The 19,547-nt window shown below is 40.8% G+C and overlaps 1 protein-coding gene across 2 annotated transcripts in view; it reads left to right on the top strand.

Annotated features, from left to right (window-relative positions):
* The window catches only part of ncapg (non-SMC condensin I complex, subunit G), an 87,469-nt gene that overhangs the window by 63,335 nt on the left and 4,587 nt on the right, over positions 1 to 19,547 (top strand). For both annotated transcript variants that reach the window (XM_063042165.1, XM_063042164.1), the window contains exons 14-19: positions 5,896 to 6,015; positions 12,074 to 12,313; positions 13,133 to 13,314; positions 16,100 to 16,274; positions 16,812 to 16,979; positions 17,834 to 17,960. In XM_063042165.1, the coding sequence (XP_062898235.1) occupies positions 5,896 to 6,015; positions 12,074 to 12,313; positions 13,133 to 13,314; positions 16,100 to 16,274; positions 16,812 to 16,979; positions 17,834 to 17,960 (1,012 nt within the window). The remainder of the gene's footprint in view (positions 1 to 5,895; positions 6,016 to 12,073; positions 12,314 to 13,132; positions 13,315 to 16,099; positions 16,275 to 16,811; positions 16,980 to 17,833; positions 17,961 to 19,547) is intronic.

Genomic DNA, 19,547 nt, shown 5'->3' with positions numbered 1-19,547 from the left:
AAATATGCTAAAAGTAGTGCTAACCCAAAACTTGAAAATTCAGACAACAAAACCAATGCAATAGGACTGTGCAGCAATTTTTATGTATTTCTGAAATGCAGGTATTGTAAGCAAAGTCAACATTTAATGTCTGTCCCTAATTGTTATGAAGGAAGTGATGTGAGTTGAAGGTAATATATTTCAAGTGCCTGTCAAATAGTCACTTTGATCTGGATGGGTGGAACATACTTTTAACTAAGCTTATATAAATGATGGAAAGAAATTAATTACAGAAGTGTGAAAAAAGAACAGTGTATTGCCATCAGAATCCACCTGAAGCAGGTGATTTGAGCATCAAAGCAATGGATAAATCTATTTAATCATGTCCTTAACAATCTGCTTGAAACTGGAACTGTTCCCAAGTTATTCTGCAAACTGTGGATCTAATCTGCTGTGATGGCTCAGGACAACTAAGTGCCTAACTGGAAGGTAGTGATTCAATGATACCAGAACCAAACACTTTGGGTAGGGAAGCAAAATGCAAGGTTGTGCCCAAAAGTTTTGAGTGGGTAATCTCACAATCTTCCAAGATCACAAGACATAGGAGCAGAATTAGACTATTCAGCCTTTAGTGTCTGCTCCACCATTTGACCATGGCTGATTTATTATCTCTCTCAAGCCCATTTTTCTGCCTTCTCCTCATAACATTTGACATCCTTATACTATCAAGAACCTCTATCAGCTTCAACTTTATATATGCCCACTGACTTTGTCTCCACCATCTTCTGTGGCAATAAATTCTACAGATTCACCACCCTTTAGCTAAAGCAATTTCCTCTTAATTTTTGTTATAAAGGGATGTCCTTGTTTTCTGGGGTTGTGCCCGCTAGTCCTACACTCTTCCACTATTGGAAACATCCTTTCCACATCCACTGTATTTAGGCTTTTAAATATTCAATAGGTTTCAATGAGATCCCCACTCATTCTTCTAAACAGCAGCAAGTACAGGCCCAGGGCTATCAAACTCTCCTCGTACATTAAGCCTTTCAGTCCAAGATCATTTTTCGTGAACTACTTCTGGACCCCTCCAATCCCTGCACATCCTCTCTTAGATAGAGACCAAAACTGCTCACTAATACCTCAAATGTGATCTGTCCAATATCTTTTAAAGTCTCAGTAGTACATCCTTGCTTTTATATTCTAGTCCTCTTGAAATGAATGTTAACATTGGAGATTAAGTCAGTAATAAAGAAGGTAAATGCAAGTTAACCTTTAGGGAATCCGCCGTTAGAACTCCTGAGTCTCTTTGCACCTCTAATTTCTGTATTTGTTCCCCATTTAGAAAGTAGTCTATGTTTGCTTTCAATCCTGAAGAAGGGTCTTGGCCTGAAACATCAACTGTTTGTACATTTCCATCGATGCTGCCTGATCTGCTGAGTTCCTCCAGAATTTTCTGTGTTGCTTTGGATTTTCAGCACCTGCAGAATTTCTCGTGTTTATGCCTTCATTCCTCTACCTAAATGCACGACCATACGCTTTCCTGTGCCAAGTCCGTCTCCATCTCAGAAGCCAGTCTTAAGCCAATTTGAACAGCTGAATCACTAAACAGTAAAGACTAATGGTTGTAGCCATGAAGAATTGTGCGTTATAACTATGTTCTTTAGCTAAAACAAAAAATGAATATTGCAAAGATTCAGCAGGTCAGGCAATATCAGGGTCAAAGATTCTTCATTTGCACGCCCAGTCTTGCTAAACTGTTCTGATGTAACCACATTATTGTTGATGCGATAAGAAGAAAAACATGCTAATTTGCATATTGTTCACAAGTAGCCAATAACTGTGCTGTCAGGCTGTTCTCAGTCATTTAGGTGTTAGAAAGTGATGCTGCTGCTGTTAATGAGTTAATGGTATATATGCCAGTTGTAGTTCTGATGGAACCACTTGTATCCAAGTCTCATATCAGCCTTTGTCTGAACAAAGATCAAAGAAGTGAGATGTGAATAATTTACTCTTGACATTGAGGCAGCATTTGACTCAGAGGTCAAGATGTCCTGGTAAAAAATAAAAGACAATAGGAATCGATGGGAAAATGCTCACCAGTCTGGTGCCATAGCTAAAACAAAGTAATGCATTGGAGGTGATTTGTTGGGGCATTGGTACAGCAGTTTCTCAGATAGCATTCTTCATACATTATTTTCTTAAATGAGCTTCCCTCTGTGTATTGTATAAATTGGGATGTGCATTGATGCTTGCATAGTGTTAAACCACATTTGGAACTTCTTTTAGATAATGATGTTGTACATGCCCATATGCTGCAAAGCAAGGGCAATATTTGAGTGTGGCTGAAAAATGACAATATTCACGTTACAGAAGTTCTAGCCAACAAAAGAGTTTAGTGCGAGTACTAAAAAATCCCCTGGGGGTGACAGTTGAGAGGTGAGGTGGACACAGCTCACCGTCAACCAGAAAGTTAAGTGAACTGGTCCTGTATGTACAATGGCTGCAGGCATAATATTAACTTGTTCGGTGGAAAATGGCTCAGAACCTCCAAGAGTATAGCAATCTTAGAGATTCAGTGCAGTGTCACCTTTGATTTTTGTGTTATAGTCTAAAGTCCACTTAATCCAGACCAATTCTTCAGGAGAATATTGTGAGTGTAAAAATGCACAAACTACTCTGTTTACATATTTATGTTCAATTTGAGATGTTACAGTGCCTTGTAAAAATGTTCGGCCCCCAACACTTTGTTCACATCAATGAGTTTTACAACCAGGGATTTTGATCAATTTAACTGAGAATTTTCATTTGTGAATCATATGTTCCTTTTTTCATAGTAGAACGCCAAGAAGCAGGAAAAATGTAAAGCATGAGAAACTAAAAATTCAAAACCTGAAATGTCAGCAGTTCAAAAGTATTCATCCCCCTTTGCTCAGTAATTAGTTGAACCACCTCTTGCAGCTATTACAGCCAGTAGGTATTTTTGGTTAAGTCTCTTTGCACAGTGTGATGAGGCAAGATTTGCCTATTCCTCCTTGCAAAATTGCCCAAGCTGTGCTAGGTTAGTTGGAGAGTGCCAGTGGACAGCAATCTTAAGGTCTTGCCAGAGATGTTTGATCGGGTTAAGCTCAGGGCTCTAACTGGGTCACTCAAAGACATCAGCTTTCTTCTTTTGAAGCCACTCCATGGTTGCTCTGGAATGTGCTTTGGGTCGTTGTCCTGCTGAAAGATGAACTTCCTCCACAATTTAAGCTTTCTGGCAGAGGTTAGCAGGTTTTTATTCAGGATCTGTCTGTATGTGCAGCATTCATCTTCTCATCAGTTCTGACCAGATTTCCAAAGTTTCTGCTGCTGAAAAGCATCCCAGTAGCTACTTCCACCATACAGGATAGAGTTACAGAGGCATGAGAGGGGAGCTGGCCATGGTTGGTTGTAAGTGGACGCCAGCAGGGATGACGGTAGAACAGCAATGGCTGGAGTTTCTTGGGGCAGTTCAGAAGGTGCAAGATAGGTAAGATTCTAAAGGGATGATGAGGCAATATTGGCTGACAAGGGAAGTCAAAGACAACATAAAAGCAAAAGCAAGGGGATGCAATAGAGCAAAAATTAGCGAGAAGTTTGAGGATTGGGAAGCTTTTAAAAAAACAACAGTAAACAACTGGAAAAACCGTAAGGAGAGAAAAAATGAAATGTGAAGGTAAGCTAGCCAATGATATTAAAGAGAATACCAAAAGGTATTTCAGATTTCTAAAGTGTAAAAGAGGGGGAAGAATGGACATTGGACCATTGGAAAATTGCGCTGGTGAGGGAGTAATGGGTGACAAAGAAATGGTTGATGAACTTAAGTATTTTGCGTCAGTCTTCCCCATGGAAGTAATAGGGTTATTGCAGAAATTGAAGACTGTCTGGGGTCAGAAGTGAATGTAGTTGCTATTTCTAAGGAGAAAGTAATTGGGAAGTTGAAAGGTGTCAAGGTTAGATGAGTTAAACCAGACTGGATGGTTCTGAAAGAGGTAGCTGAAGAGAATGTGGAGGTATTAGTAATAATCATTCAAGAATCACCAGATTCTGGCATGGTTCTGGAGGACTGGAAAATTGCAAATGTCACTCTATTCTTTAAGAAGGGAGGGAGGCAGAAGAAAGGAAATTATAGACCAGTTAACCTGACTTCAGTGTTTGGGAAGATGTTGGAGTCTATTATTAAGGATGAGGTTTCAGGGTACTTGTAGGCACATGATATTATAGGCCAAAGGCAATATGGTTTTCTGAATGGAAAATCTTGTCTGACAAATCAGTTGGAATTCTTTGAGGAAATAGTAGGCAGGATAGACAAAGGAGAATTAGTGAATATTGTTTTCTTGGATTTTCAGAAGGCCTTTGATAAGGTGCCGTACATGAGGCTGTTCAAAAAGATAAGAGTGCGTGGTACTACAGGAAAGATACTGGCATGGATAGAAGATTGCCTGATTGGCTGAAGGCAAAGAGTCAGAATAAAGGGGGCCTGTTTTGATTGTCTGCCAGTGACAAGTGGTTTTTGGCAGGGCTCTGTATTGGGAGCGCTTCTTTTCAACAATTTGGATGGCAGAATCGATGGTTTTGTGGCCAAGTTTGCATATGGCAGGAAGATAGGTGGAGGGTCAGATAGTGTTGAGTAACCAGGAACTCTGCAGAAGAACTTGGGCAGTTTGGGAGAATTAACAAAGAAGTGGCAGATGGAATAGTGTGTAGGGAAATGCGCTTTGGTGGAAGAATAATCACATAGACTATTTTCTAAATGGAGAAATTTCAAAAATTGGCTGCAAAGGGACTTGGGGTCATTGTGCAGGATTCCCAAAAGGTTAGCTTGCAGGTTGTCGGCGCAAGGAAGGCAAATGCAATGTTGGCATTCGTTCCAGGAGGATTAGAATACAAGAACAAAAATGTGATGCTGAGATGTTATAAAGAATTGGTCAGACCACACAGTTTTGGGCCCCTTATAAGAAAAGATGTGCTGGAGAGAGTCCAGAGGAGGTTCATGAGAATATTCCTGGGAATAAAAAGGTTAGCCTAAGGGAGACATTTGATGGCTTTGGGCCTGTAGCTACTGGAGCTAGGAAGAATAAGGGGGTGGGGGAATCTCATTGAAACCTATCGAATATTGAAAGGCAAGCAACAGGAATTCTGCAGATGCTGGAAATTCAAGCAACACACATCAAAGTTGCTGGTGAACGCAGCAGGCCAAGCAGCATCTGTAGGAAGAGGTGCAAATATTGAAAGACCTAGACAGAGTGAATGTGGAGAGGATATTTCCTTTGATGGATGAGCTTAGGACCAGAGGTCACATCCTCAGAATAGAGGGACATCCATATAGAACAGGGATGAGAAGAAATTTATTTAGTCAGAGGATGGTGAAGCTTTGTGATTCATTGCCTTGGCCAGTGGTAGAGGCCAAGTGATTTATATTTAAAGTGGAGGTTGATAGGTTCTTGGTTAGACATGGCATTAAAGGTTACTGGGAGAAGGCAAGCAAATGCAGTTGAGAAGAATAATAAGGCAGCCATGATGAAATGACCGAGCAGACTCGATGGACTGAGTAGCCTTATTCTGCTCTTCTGTCTTATGGTCTTTTCAAAGGTGTAGAAGTTGATAAGTTAATTGATACATCGTAAATTACCCCTTTGTGTAGGTGGGTGTTGAACCTGAAGGAAGTTGAGAATAAAACGGCAGTAGTATAAATGGGAGCTTGATAGTTATATTGGACTCAGTTGGCCAGCTTTCGTTTGGGGGAGAGGATTTAATTTACTTTGTGTGTGGTTGTGACACTTGCTGGTTTTGATTTGAATGCCATTTAACTATACCTTTTAATTGTTATAGATCAATCACATTAAAACTATATTTCATAATGTTGTATTTCTTTTCTTTTCAATATGTTTCTTTTAGATACTACCTAGTATCGCAAATGTTAATCCTGCTGTAAGAAATATGGCAGTCTTATGTTTGGGTTCATCTGTATTACACAATAAAGACTTAGCACTTCAACATCTGCCATTGTTATTGCAGGTAAGTAATGGACTGGTCTATACTTGAGTAAATTTTTCATTTCAATACCTTGGTTGTGATTTACTGAATTCACAGTGTTGTAAGGATTGTCAGGACAGCAATGCCTCATCAAGCACTATGGGAGGGAAATCCCAAGAATCATATTCATAGAGCACCACAGCACAGACTTCAGCCTGTCAAGTCCATGCCGTCCTGTTTTCCCACTTAGTCCCATCAACCCTCACCTGGACTATAGCCCTCCATACCCTTCATCCATGTCCTTATCCAAACTTGTGTAAAATATTGCAATTGAAACCACATCATTCCACTGACAGCTCGTTCCACACTCTCACCACCCTCTCGAGTGAGTAAGTGCCCCCCCCCACCGGTTCCCATTAAATGTCTCACTTGTTTCCTATGACTTTCAGGTCTAGTCTCACCAGGCCTCAGCAGAAAAAGCCTATCTATTTACCCTATCACTATCCTTCATAATTTTGTATTTCTCTAAGACCTGCCCTCATTTTCCTATGTGGCAGGGAATGAAGTCCTAACCTTTGCCTATAACTCAGGAGGTCCTCAAGTCTCGGCAACATTCTTGAAGGTTTTCTCCATACTCTTTCTATCTTATTGATACCTTTCCTGTAGATAGGTGACCAGAACAGCACAGAAGTGACCAAATGTGCTTCACCAAAGTCTTACACAACTTCAACATAACATCTAATCTCCTGTACTCAGTACTTTAATTTATGAAGGCCAATGTGCCAACAGCACTCTTTACAACCCTATCTACCTATGACGCCATTTTCAGGGAATTATGGAGCTGTATTCCCAGATCCCTCTGTTGTACTGCACCCCTCAGTGCCCAAGTCCTCTCTGGTTTGTCCTCACAAAGTGCAACATCTCTCACTTGACAGCATTAAATTCCATCTGCCATTTTTCAGCCCATTTTTCCAATTGGTCTAGATCCCTCTGTAAACTTTGATCACCTTAATAGGTTGTTCAGGTGGATTAAAAAAAAAGAGAATTTAAGGGCTGCAAATACTTGGCACTATATACAGTTCTGTCACCTGCTTAACTCACTTCCTAAGAGGAGATCTAGTGTTGCACTCCCTCTCATTGGGGCTCTGCATATTGATTAAGAAAGCTTTCCTAAACACATTTGGCAAACTGTATCCCATCCAGTCCTTTTACAGTATCGTAGTCCCAGTCCATAAGTGAAAAGTTAAAATTATCTACTGTCACACCTTATTTTGCTATCTCTACAAATAAGCTCTTCTAAATCTCGCTGATAATTGGATGGTATATAATGCATATCTGTTAACTTGGTTATCCCCTTCTTATTCCTCAGTTCTATCCATAGAACTCCATTGCCTCAGTAGACAAGCATCCAGTTTGTCCTCACTGAGCACTGCCATGACATTTTCCTTTCACAAACAAGATAAAATCTGAAGATGCTGGAAATCCAAGCACAAACGGTTTTGGCACGAAATGTCAACTGTACTCTTTTCCTAGATGCCGCCTGGCCCGCTGAGCATCCACATTTTGTGTGTGTTGCTCTGATGACATTTTCCTTGATGAGTAATACCTCCGACCCTTCTATCATGTTTAAAGTAACGTAACCCCAGAACATTGAACTGCCAGTCCTGCCCATCCTCCAACCAAGCTTCACCGATGGCTCCACCATTATAATTCCATATGTTTATCCATGCTCTAAGTTCAGCTGCATTACCGACAATACTTCTTGCATTGACTAACAGACCCCAATCAGTTAAGTTAGACAACCTCTCCTCCTCCACTCTCACCCTGAACACCGGCGTGCCTCAAGGCTGTGTGCTGAGCCCTCTTCTGTACTCCCTTTTCACCTATGACTGCGTTCCTGTACATGGTTCTAACTCCATAATCAAGTTCGCAGACGACACCACGGTGGTTGGTCTGATCAGAGGGGATGATGAGACGGCCTATAGGGACGAGGTCCAGCACCTGGCTGCGTGGGGTGCCGACAACAATCTGGCTCTTAACACCCAGAAGACCAAGGAGATCATTGTGGACTTCAGGCATGCCAGGAGTCACACTCATGTCCCCATCTACATTAATGGAACTGTAGTGGAGCGTGTATCAAGCTTCAAATTCCTTGGTGTCCACATTTCCAAGGATCTCACCTGGTCCTTGAACTCCTCCATCCTGATCAAAAAGGCGCAACAATGCCTTTATTTCCTGCGGAGCATGAAGAAAGCTCACCTCTGTCCCAGGATACTGACGGACTTTTACCGCTGTACCATTGAGAGCATACTCACCAACTGCATTTCAGTGTGGTATGGCAATTGTCCCGTATCAGACCACAAAGCACTCCAGTGTGTGGTGAAAACTGCCCAGCGGATTATTGGCACCCAATTGTCCACCATTGAGAACATCTACCATAAACACTGCCTGGGCAGGGTGAAAAGCATTATCAGGGATGCATCTCACCCTAACCATGGACTTTTTACTCTCCCCCCATCCGGTAGGCGCTACCCGAGCCTCCGCTCCTGCACTAGGAGGCACTAGCTTCTTCCCTGAGGCTATGACACTGCTGAACTTCTCATCACAGCGCTAAGCAGTATTGCATCCGTATTGTACTGTCTCAGTACTTCTATATTTGTGTGCTGTAGCACTTTTTTTATTTGTAGTTATTTTGTACATAACACTATTCTTTAGCATTTCTGGTCAGATGCTAAATGCATTTCATTGGCTTTGTATCTGTACTTGGCACAATGACAATAAAGTTGAATTAACTTCAAATTCAAACTTTCTGCATAATCACTCAAAGAGTTGAACTGCATTTGTATGTAACGAGAGCTGTATAACTCATCTTCTACCTTAGGCTATGAACTTATCAATCACCCCTGCTGTGGACACTTTCTGGAGGTCCAAGATCCGTATGCTTTACGACCGCTGGACTGTGTGTGTAAATGTAGGAGGGGGCTATGTTGAAAAATAAATGTACTAGGTTTTCTAAAATTGACTCCTTCTACCTTAGGTCATGAACTTATCAATCACCTCTCGTATGCAACTCAGCACATTAGACCCACCATGCTTGGCCCTTCAGTTTCTATCTTTGCATGTAGGTTTTACATCACTCACCACCCCCGTCCCCCCCCAGTCATTCCACTTTACATTCTGCCATTTTGGTTCCTCCTGCCCCAGCAATTCTAGTTTAGTCCTCTGGAGCAGCACAAACAAACCCTTCCAGTTCAGGTGCAAACCGTCCCGTTTTTACAGTTCCCACCTTCCCTGAAAGTGAGCCCAATGGTCCAAAAATCTGAAGCTCTCCCTCCTGCACCATCTTCTAGGCATGTGTTAGTCTGCATTATCTTCCTATTTCTGGCTTCACTAGCACGTGGCATGGGTAACAATCCTGAGATCACTACCCTGGAGGTACTACTCTTTTACTTGGCACTTAACTTCCTGACAACACACAAAAATTGCTGGAGTAACTCAACATGCCAGGCAGGGTCTATGGAAAAGAGTTCCTCTCAGCCTGAATTGTCGACAGTACTCTTTTCCATAGATGCTGTCTGGCCCGCTAAAATCCTCCAGCATTTTGTGTGTGTTGCCTGGATTTCCAGCATCTGCAGATTTTCTCTTGTTTGCAACTTAACTTCCTGAACTCACCTTTCAGGACCCTGTCACCTTTCCTGCCTATGCCATCAGTATCAATGGGGACCACGACCTCGGGGTGCGCAGCCTCCCCTTTAAAAATGCTATGGACTTGATCAGAGGCGTCCCTGTCTCTGGGAGGCAGCATACTATCCAAGAATCTCATTCTAGTTGACAGAATCTCCTTTCTGTCCCCCTAACCAGTGAATCCACTATCACCAATCACCACTGCTTACCCTGTCTCCCTTTTTTTCCTTCTGAGTCACAGAACCAGACTGTGCCAGAGACTGACTTCTGTGGCTTTCCTTTGCTAGGCCATCCCCTCTAACAGTATTCAAAACAATATACATGTCATTGATGAAAATGACTGCAGGGGTACCCTATTCCCTTTCCCTCTCCTAACAGTCACTCGGTTATCAGTAACTGCCTTTCTGTGCCGCTGTTTTCCAAATGATCTGTGGATCATCCAGCTGCAATTCCTTAATGTGGTCTGTAAGGAGCTGCAGCCATAAGCACTTGCAGGTGTAATCATCAGGGTCACTGGAGGTCTTCCTAACTTTCTATATTCTGCAAGAAGAGCATGCCACTACCCTGGGTTCCCTTCCCACTGCTCTACTGATGCAACATTAGAAAGAAAGAAAGAGAACTTAACAGAAACATGCACCTTAGCCTCTACCTCTTGAGCCAAAGCTTCAGCTGTCCACTCTAATCCTGTCCAGTCACACTATGGCACTTTGATTAAAGTTAACTTTTTTAATTGGCCCTTGCTGTTTGCCTAACTACCCATTTACAAATATCAATTCATATTTGTGCCACCTTTAGGCTCCACTACTTGAAAATGAACTGAAAGTCTCGACAGAAACACTTATAAAATAATATAAACACCAAGGGAGGATTGACTAAATGCTGTGCTTCTGGTCACTTAAATTTTCTTAATCTGATGATTGGCTCTCGCCTGTATCATTCTGGTGTTTTTGGCTCTATCTCTCCTTTCCTGTCACTAGCATTTCTTAGCAGAAATGATGGGCAGAGTAATAGAGAATAGGTTGACATGTTTTGCAAAGCCTGACTTGTTTGATGATGCAGTTTCCATATTTTACAGTCTTTTGAATTTATTTGTTTTTGCATTAAAATTTTACTGATCACATGCTGTACTCTTGAGAGAGACCCAAAAATGCAAGATCTAATGAGCCACTAAGTTAAGCAATCCAAGATGATGTATGCCGGAGGAATCTGTATGAATACTGGTACCAGCAGCTGTGTTAATAACAGACTGGGTTTGCTTGATGACGTTGAGCTTGCTTGATAGATTTTTGAACTTCCACCACAAATTTTCAGACAACAAAAGCCAAGAGCATGGTTATCAGATGCTACATTTTTACATAGTCTTCATTTGGGCTAGAGTTGCTCGTCTCAAACTGTAAGGCTGAAATCAGATCTCTGTCTGGCCCTTGAGGACCTCTTCTGGCATTCAGGTTTTTTACAAGACCTGCCAATAAACATTTTGTGTGTATCCATCAGTTTTCTGTAGGTTCTTTGTTCAGAAAGCACATAGTCATCTGCAGTGGAACCTGTATACATCTTCACCCTGTCAGTGAGTGGGACTTGGGCTTTCCTTTCCCCTGGTCTAACTAGGAGCCACTCAAACCCCAAGATTAATTATATACTGATTTTGCCTCTATGTTAATAGCTAAATTAAGCCTGTAATTAATTATAGTGAGTATAAGTACCACATTGAGTTAAGGATTGTAAGGTTGTAGGATGTGAGGAGGATTTGGTATAAGAATACAGACATTTTCAAGGTGTTCAGCAACTCCTACTGCCATAAACCACCATCCTCCCCCTCCCTCCCCCATCCTATCCCCCACCACCTTGCCCCTAATGGCCCATGATTAGCAATAATCCCTTCAATAGAGTGAGATGGTTCAACTGCCACCATGCAGTATCTTATGAAAGAGATTTTAGGTGTGACTGACTGTCTCCTCCTGCCACTTTCACGTGTGTGAGAGCTTCTTGGTCTGCAGCTGATGCCGGATAATATGTTCATTGTACATCTCCAATTGCCAATGGCTTCAGTGCAATGTTGGAAAACAGTAAAACCCTCATTCTCATCTATTACGTTATACCTCTCAGGTCAGAATGAGTTCCAGAATGCCTGTCAGAATTCTATGTAGCCACAGTGCAGCTTCACTTTTAAGAGATGCAGGCTGACCTTTGTCATTACCAATCATAACATTTGAGCTACTGCTGAGTCATTGAAGAGTATCATACATATTGCATTCACCAATCATGTAATTGAGAGAGCAACATGAAATTAGGGTACTGCCCCACTAAGAAATAATCGCTCTTTCTTTCTTTGTTGTTCTCAGTTAAATATTCAATTTGCTGTAGTGACTTGCTTCTAACTGAATAAACTCTAATATGTCTTTTTTGTACATTATAGATAACTCAACTTGATGAGGCCAGGGTGAAAATCAGTGCATTGCAGGCAGTTTTTGACATTCTGCAAGTATTTGGGATTGAGGTTTTCAAAACTTGTCATGACAAATCACAAGTTTCCCAAAATGAGGAGATTGGCAGTGAAACTGAGCAATCAACATCTGAAGAAGTAACAGAGAATTCTGTGGAAGCAAACACAGTTAGCAGTATCCTTACACTGCTTTTAGGATACTTAGACAGTGAGGTAAGGATTACCAGTGACTTTTGAAATTGCATTTGTTGTATCTGGATGGTAATGGAAAAAGATCATGGGAGAGTGAATTTTTGAATATACATGTTTTATGCATGTAAAATTGGATAATTTGCAACATTTCTGCTTTAATATTTTGAAGAACACAAAAAAGTGAAGAAATGCCCTGCTCTGCCATTTGGTAAAATGCCCCTTTGCAGTTTTTTGTATTTAATTTTTTTCTGTTTTTACAAATTCAGTCATAGTCTACCTATTGCCACCTTGGCAATTCACTAACCCTGACTGTATACCTCTTTGCAAGCACTTTGTTTCCTCTGAGGCTTAGTTGTCCAAGCCACACCGTAATATTATGTGGATTGTAAATGATTGTTAAGTTACCTTTGCTACTGTCTGGTGCTTGGAGAATTTCTAGGGAATTTGGGATGGTTATCAGTAATTATCCACCATCTCTACAGCTAACTGCTTTTACAATATTAGGTCAGGATATATGCCGAATTTTAGTCCTTTTACTATCTTGTTTAGTGATACAAATTACTATAAGCTTGTTGCATCCATAAGTACACTCTCACTGGATCTCTGAACTAATGTTTTATTTTGTCTTTTGTTATCTCTTTTTACCAACCATATTGCTTATACTTCTTGGTTATATCATTCCTTCCTTCTGCCATTATATTATCCGTTATTATTAGGTGTGCTCCAATATCCCCATTCCCCACTTGCCTTTCCACCGTCCTTCCGCCTCCTCCCACCCCCCTCCCCTTCCCACACGGTTACTAATGTTATGGGTGGTATAATTACTTGTATTTTGTTTAGATAGCAGAACTGAAGACTGTAGCTGCTGAAGGTTTCGCTAAACTACTTTTTTCTGGAAGACTTTCTAGTCCCAAACTCCTTTCCCGGCTTATTTTATTGTGGTACAATCCTGTGACTGAAGAAGACACCTTCCTTCGACATTGCCTGGGGGTTTTCTTTCCTTTGTATGCATTTACCAACAGGTTTGTAATTTATCTGCTGTTCCTGTTGTTTCAAACATGTTTTCAGGTATTCTTTAATTTTGTTTTGGGAGTTCCATAAAATAGAAAACTCGTGTTACACTCAGAATGAAGTGTAAAAAGTTGTATGGTGGTAGTTCGCTCAATGCTCTGAATGTGCTCCCAGGAATGAGAACAGTAATACAATCTGTGCAAAAAGTGGAGTTTATAAAAGAGCAGTGAATTACTAACAACACTGATATCTAACACAGATCTGACACGAATCCCTGCCTCTAGCATTGAATTATACTGTTTAGTGTGGAGAAGCAGTGTGTGAGGACTGGTCTTGAGTGGAGTGTTAATGCTCAGTGCTGAGATGCAGGGCTTGATTGCACTGGCCAGTATGACAAGTGTGGGCCGTTGTTGGAAATTGGCAATGCCTGCACTGTACGTTCAACTGTCTTCTCCAGCATTTGCTGTCAAGTCACTTTTTATTGCCATTTTGACCATAACTGCTGGTACAGTACACAGTAAAAATGAGACAATGTTTTTCAGGACCATGATGCTACATGAAACAATGCAAAAACTACACTGAACTATGTAAAACAACACAAAAATTACACTAGACTACAGACCTACCCAGGACTGCATAAGGTGCACAAAACAGTGCAGGCATTACAATAAATAATAAACAAGACAATAGGCACAGTAGAGGGCAGTAGGTTGGTGTCAGTCCAGGCTCTGGGTATTGAGGAGTCTATTGGCTTGGGGGAAGAAACTGTTACATAGTCTGGTCGTGAGAGCCTGAGTGCTTTGGTGCCTTTTGCCAGGTGGCAGGAGGGAGAAGAGTTTGTATGAGGGGTGCGTGGGGTCCTTCACAATGCTGTTTGCTTTGCCGGTGCAGCGTGTGGTGTAAATGTCTGTGATGGCGGGAAGAGAGACCCTGATTATCTTCTCAGCTGACCTCACTATCCGCTGCAGGGTCTTGCAGTCCAAGATGGTGCAATTTCCGAACCAGGCAGTGATGCAGCTGCTCAGGATGCTCTCGATACATCCTCTGTAGAATGTGGTGAGGATGGTGGGTGGGAGATGGATTTTTCTCAGCCTTTGCAGAAAGTAGAGACACTGCTGGGCTTTCTTTGCTATGGAGCTGGTGTTGAGGGACCGGGTGAGATTCTCTGCCAGGTGAACACCAAGAAATTTGGTGCTCTTAACGATCTCTCCAGAGGAGTCGTCGATGTTCAGCGGAGGGTGGTCACTCTGTGTCCTCCTGAAGTCAACAACCATCTCTTTTGTTTTGTTACATTCAGAGACAGGTTGTTGGCTCTGCACCAGTCGGTTAGCTGTTGCACCTCCTCTCTGTATGCTGACTCATTCTTGCTGATGAGACCCACCACGGTCGTGCCATCGGTGAACTTGATGATGTGGGATGTGTGCACCCCACAACCAAACTGCAAAGCCCTTTCGCGCCCAGAGAGTTTTTTATTGTAACAGGTTCAAATGAGACTTCAAGACAGCAGCTTAAAGAGAAGATAAGAGCTTTGTCATTCAAGTAGTTAAAAAGGCAAATGAGAATACAGGAGCAGGAGCACTTGCAACTGTACAATGATTAGGTGAGACTTCACCTGGAATATGGTGTAAAGTTTTGGTCTTTTTACATAAAGATATGCATGCCATGGAGGTGGCAAGAATTCAATTTGCCATGAGCGGTGAGATTTACAGATGAAGAACAAGTAAGAAGATTGGATTTGTATTCAATAGAGCCTGGAAAATGAGAAGGGACAGAATTAAAACTTAGAAAGTTCTCACAGAACTCAGAATGTGCAAAGGATGTTTTCTGAGCTTGGCCTGCTAAAATTAGAGGTTACCGTCTCAAGTTAAGAGATTCAGGACTGAGAAAATGAATTCACACCAGGATTTGAAGGCTCTGTGGAGTTCACTGCCATAGAAGGCAGCAGGCCAAGTTGTCGAGTAATTTTAAGAAGAATAAATTCGTTGGTGCAAAATGTTTCAAGGAGTTTATGGAGAAAGTGGGAATATGGTACCAAGACAGTCTTAATCATATTGGAAGGAAGAGCAGGCTCAAAGGGCTATGTGGTACACTCCTGCTCATTTCCTCTAGTGTTTCTGTTTTACCATTCCCCTGCCTTAAATGCAGGCCATGATTGAGGCACACCACCATATACTGTGGGGCAAAGGCTGTAGGTTTGAGCCTCACAACAGACTCGTCACAAAGATCTAAACTAACATTGTTACCTCCAATTCTGCTTTCAGAGGCAAAGTTATGCCAGGTCCATATCCACTTGAAAGGATAGGATAATACATTTGATAGCCAAGCTAGTATTTATCCATCAATTAGCCTCACTGAAAGAAATTATTTATTAATAACATTATTGAGTTGATTTCCTAAAGCCAGATATCCACATGTTGTGCATTTCTGTGGTATGATGATGATTTGGTTGTAGTGGAAATGGCTAAATGTCACCACATATGTACCATTTATCATGGCTTTTTAAGTGAGAATTTGTATGTGTTTAGTTCTGCTTGTGTGTACTGTAGAACCTGTTTGCAGTCAGTTAATTTTGCTGTTACTAAGTTGCAGAATATGAATCATTGTCTCAGGTGCTGTGCAGTGTTGAAAAGTTGCAGCACATTGTTTTTATCCTGGATTTTCAGAGCCCTTTTTGAAATTGCTCATTATTGGGTTACTTTCCAGGAGAAACCCATTTTATAGTTAAAACTTCAAAGCAAGTACTGATCAGTAAAACTAAATCAATCTTAGGTTAAATATTTACAATCATTCTCCTAGGAAAAATCAAGAATGTTTCCAGGAAGCTTTCTTACCTACTTTGAGGACCCTGTTCTATGCACCAGCTTCTTCTCCTTTAGCTGAAGTTAATACACTTCACGTGGCAGAACTTTTTGTGGATTTGACCCGCATAAGTGCAGCTAATTTGAAGAACAAACAAACAGAAGACTACCAGGTACGCTACAATAATAATATGTAGATAAGCAATACCTTTCATTTACATAATTGCTTTGGATTTATGGAAACAAGTATTTGATAGAATTAAGCTGCTTTGGTAATGCAATAGATGATGAACTAAATGTTTGGTATTTTGGAATTTGACCATGTGGTGCAAGTGGCTTGGAGAAATAGATTTTAAAACTGGAAACTGCAAAAAGAGAATTGGCTATATATAGATATTAAGGTATGCAAAGAAGATGTTGGTAATAATTTTGACAGTTGTTCAGTGAAGTGATGCAGCTGGAAATGAATATATATGTCAGGTGGTCTAACAAGATCTTATTTGTGGATGTGCAAATATCCCAGAAGGAAACACAGATAAGACAAGGATTACTGACCTGAGATAGACAATGGTTTTAAATAAGTTACAACTTATTATTTGTATGTCTGGATGAAACATCCACATCTATTGTGAGAATTTCAAAGAGGGATCCATATCGTCTTCTATATGGTAGCTTGTGATGCTCTCTAAAATGTTATTTTATTTGCATAGGAGCTTACAATTCATGATAACTTGGCTGTGAAGATCTGCAATGAAATATTGAAAGATCCAGATTCTCCAGATGTTCGAATATTTGTCAAAGTTCTGGGATTGCTTGATCTTTCGACAGGACTGCCTTCACACACACAGCAGTTGTGTGTTCTCCTGGATGATATTAAGGTTATGCTTGTGATTTTTTTACATCTATATTGGAAAGAAGCAGATTGCTTTTTCTTAGAATTTGAATTAATTGACTTAAATTTGGAGCTTAAGTTTAGTAAATTTGCTCTTATATCTTGGGTTGATAAAAATAAACAAATTAGCCAGTGACATAACGTGGGTTATCCCTGTAGCAATATACAGCAGCTATTCAGTCCCTTCATACTGGTTTCCTGTGGAGAAATACTATTAGTCCCATTTCCCCTCCATATTTTCCTCACTCTTCTCATAGCCTATCCTGGATTGTAAGTGCTGGAAAACTCCCAGGCGTGCTTCCTGATTTTTCCAATTTCATGGCTTAGCTCTGGTTACTTCATTTCTTGTTCTGTTCAAAGTAGTATAACCTGATATGAAGTGTTCTGAAATCAATTTGAAACACATCTTTTACTTTGTTCCACCACCCAAGTCTCCTAGTGGAAGCTAACAATTCCCATGAATAGTTACACTCATTTTAAGCCTCCTTCCACCTCATCATCAATTAACATTGATCTTTTGTTGAAAATTAACAATGTAACTGCAATCCACTACTATTGTGTGTAAATATTTGAGTAATGTTTAAAATATTCTATGAAATATTTGGTAAAGTTATCTATCACAATCTCTGCCTGCCATGTCACTTATAAAGATGTTTGATTATCTAAACTCAAGTGCAGATGGTATTAAAACAATGGTTATTAAAAATTTTAAATTTTGATAAATATGCTAGAAATAATTTTAGTGTATATAATAGTATCTTTGAAGAATGTGAAAGGATGGAAATTACAGTTTTGATATGAATTTGAAAGCTAAACATGTTTATACTTATCCCCACGTAGGAAATGAAAAACAAAATAAATCAGCGAGTTATTGAGAAAATTATTACTCACTTAAATGGAGGATCAAGAGAAGGAGAAAAACATAAATGTGACAACACAATGGAAAGAACAAAAGAAATTGACAAAGGTATGGTCTGCTTTCGAATTTGTAAATTTAATCTTAAAGAACATATGAATTAGGAGTAGGGGAAGGCTACTCATGGTCCCTCAAGCCTGCTCCACCATTCAGTAAGATAATGGCTAATCTAACTGTCACTATTTTCTATAGTGATGGAGTCTGGGATCAGAGTACATAGCCTTATGATAGAGGGGTGTTCTTTAGCCAGATGGTGATGAAACTGGAACTTGTTGCCACAGATGGCTGTGGGGGCCAAGTCATTGGTGTATTTAAAATACAGATTGATGGGTTCTTGATAGTAGGGGTGTTGATGACTACGGGGAGAAGGCAGGAGAATGGAGTCAAGTGAGTGACAAGCAGGAGGCAGCGGGAGGGAATAAAGGGTGCCTTTTCTGGTTGGCTGTCAGTGACTGGTGTTCCTCAGGGGTCAGTATTGGGACTGCTACTTTTCACATTGTTTGTCAATGATTTAGATAATGGAATTGCTGTGTGAATGATGCAAAGATAGTTGGAAGGGTTGGTAGTTCTGTGGAAGCAATGTGTTTGCAGCAAGACTTAGACAAATTGGAAGAATGGGCAAAAAGTGGCCGATGGAATACAGTGTTGGGAAATGTATGATAATGCATTATGGTAAATGGAACAATAGTGCAGACTATTATCTAAATGGGGAGAAAATTCAAACATTAGAGATGTAGAGGGACTTGGGAGTCCTTGTGCAAGACTTCCAGAAGGTTAATTCTCAGGTTGAGTCTGTGGTAAAGAATGCAAACGCAATGTTGGCATTTATTTCTAGGGAATAGAATATAAAAGCAAGGACATAATCCTGAGCCTTTATAAGACACTAGTCAGACCACACAGAGTATTGTCTCTATAGCAGTTTTGGGTCCCACATCTCAAAGTATGGGTTCTCATTGGAGAGGGTCCAGAGGAAGTTCACAAGGATGCTTCTGTGAATGAAGGGGGTTAACATATGAGGAGTGTTTGGCAACTTTGGGCCTGTACTCACTGGAACTTAGAAGAATGCGAGGGGATCTCATTGAAATCTACCGAATGTTGAAAGGACTAGATAGAGTGGATGTAGAGAGGATGTTTCCTCTGGTGCAGGTATCTAAAACCATCTTAAACTTGGACACAGCCTTAAACTTTTAGAACTGGAGTAAGGAAGAATTTTTTAGCCAGAGAGTACTGAATTTGTGAAATGCTCTGCCACAGACAGCAGTGGAGGTCACGTTGTGGGTATATTTAAGGTGGAAGTTGATAGTTTCCTGATTGGTCAGGGATTCAAGGGATATGGCAAGAAGGCAGGCTTATGGGATTGAATGGGATCCAGGATCAGCCTTGATGGAATGGCAGAGCAGACCCGATGGGCTGAATGGCCTAATTCTGCTCCTATGTCCTGTGGTCTTCTAGAAAATAATTAATCAGCCATGATGGAATGACGGAGCAGACTCGATTCTCTGAATGGTCTAATTCTGCTCCGATGTCTTATGTTTTACTGTCTTCTGTCACTAAGCTCGATTTGGATCAGTTTGGCAACAGTCCTCTAATCCTTTGCAGCTTAACTTTGAGGACAAAACTAGCATGCAGGGCCTTGTC

This window comes from Mobula hypostoma, chromosome 3, assembly GCF_963921235.1.
Source record: "Mobula hypostoma chromosome 3, sMobHyp1.1, whole genome shotgun sequence".
NCBI lineage: Eukaryota > Metazoa > Chordata > Chondrichthyes > Myliobatiformes > Myliobatidae > Mobula > Mobula hypostoma.
Note: the sequence above shows the minus strand (reverse complement) of the source record. Positions and strands in the feature narration are given on the sequence as shown.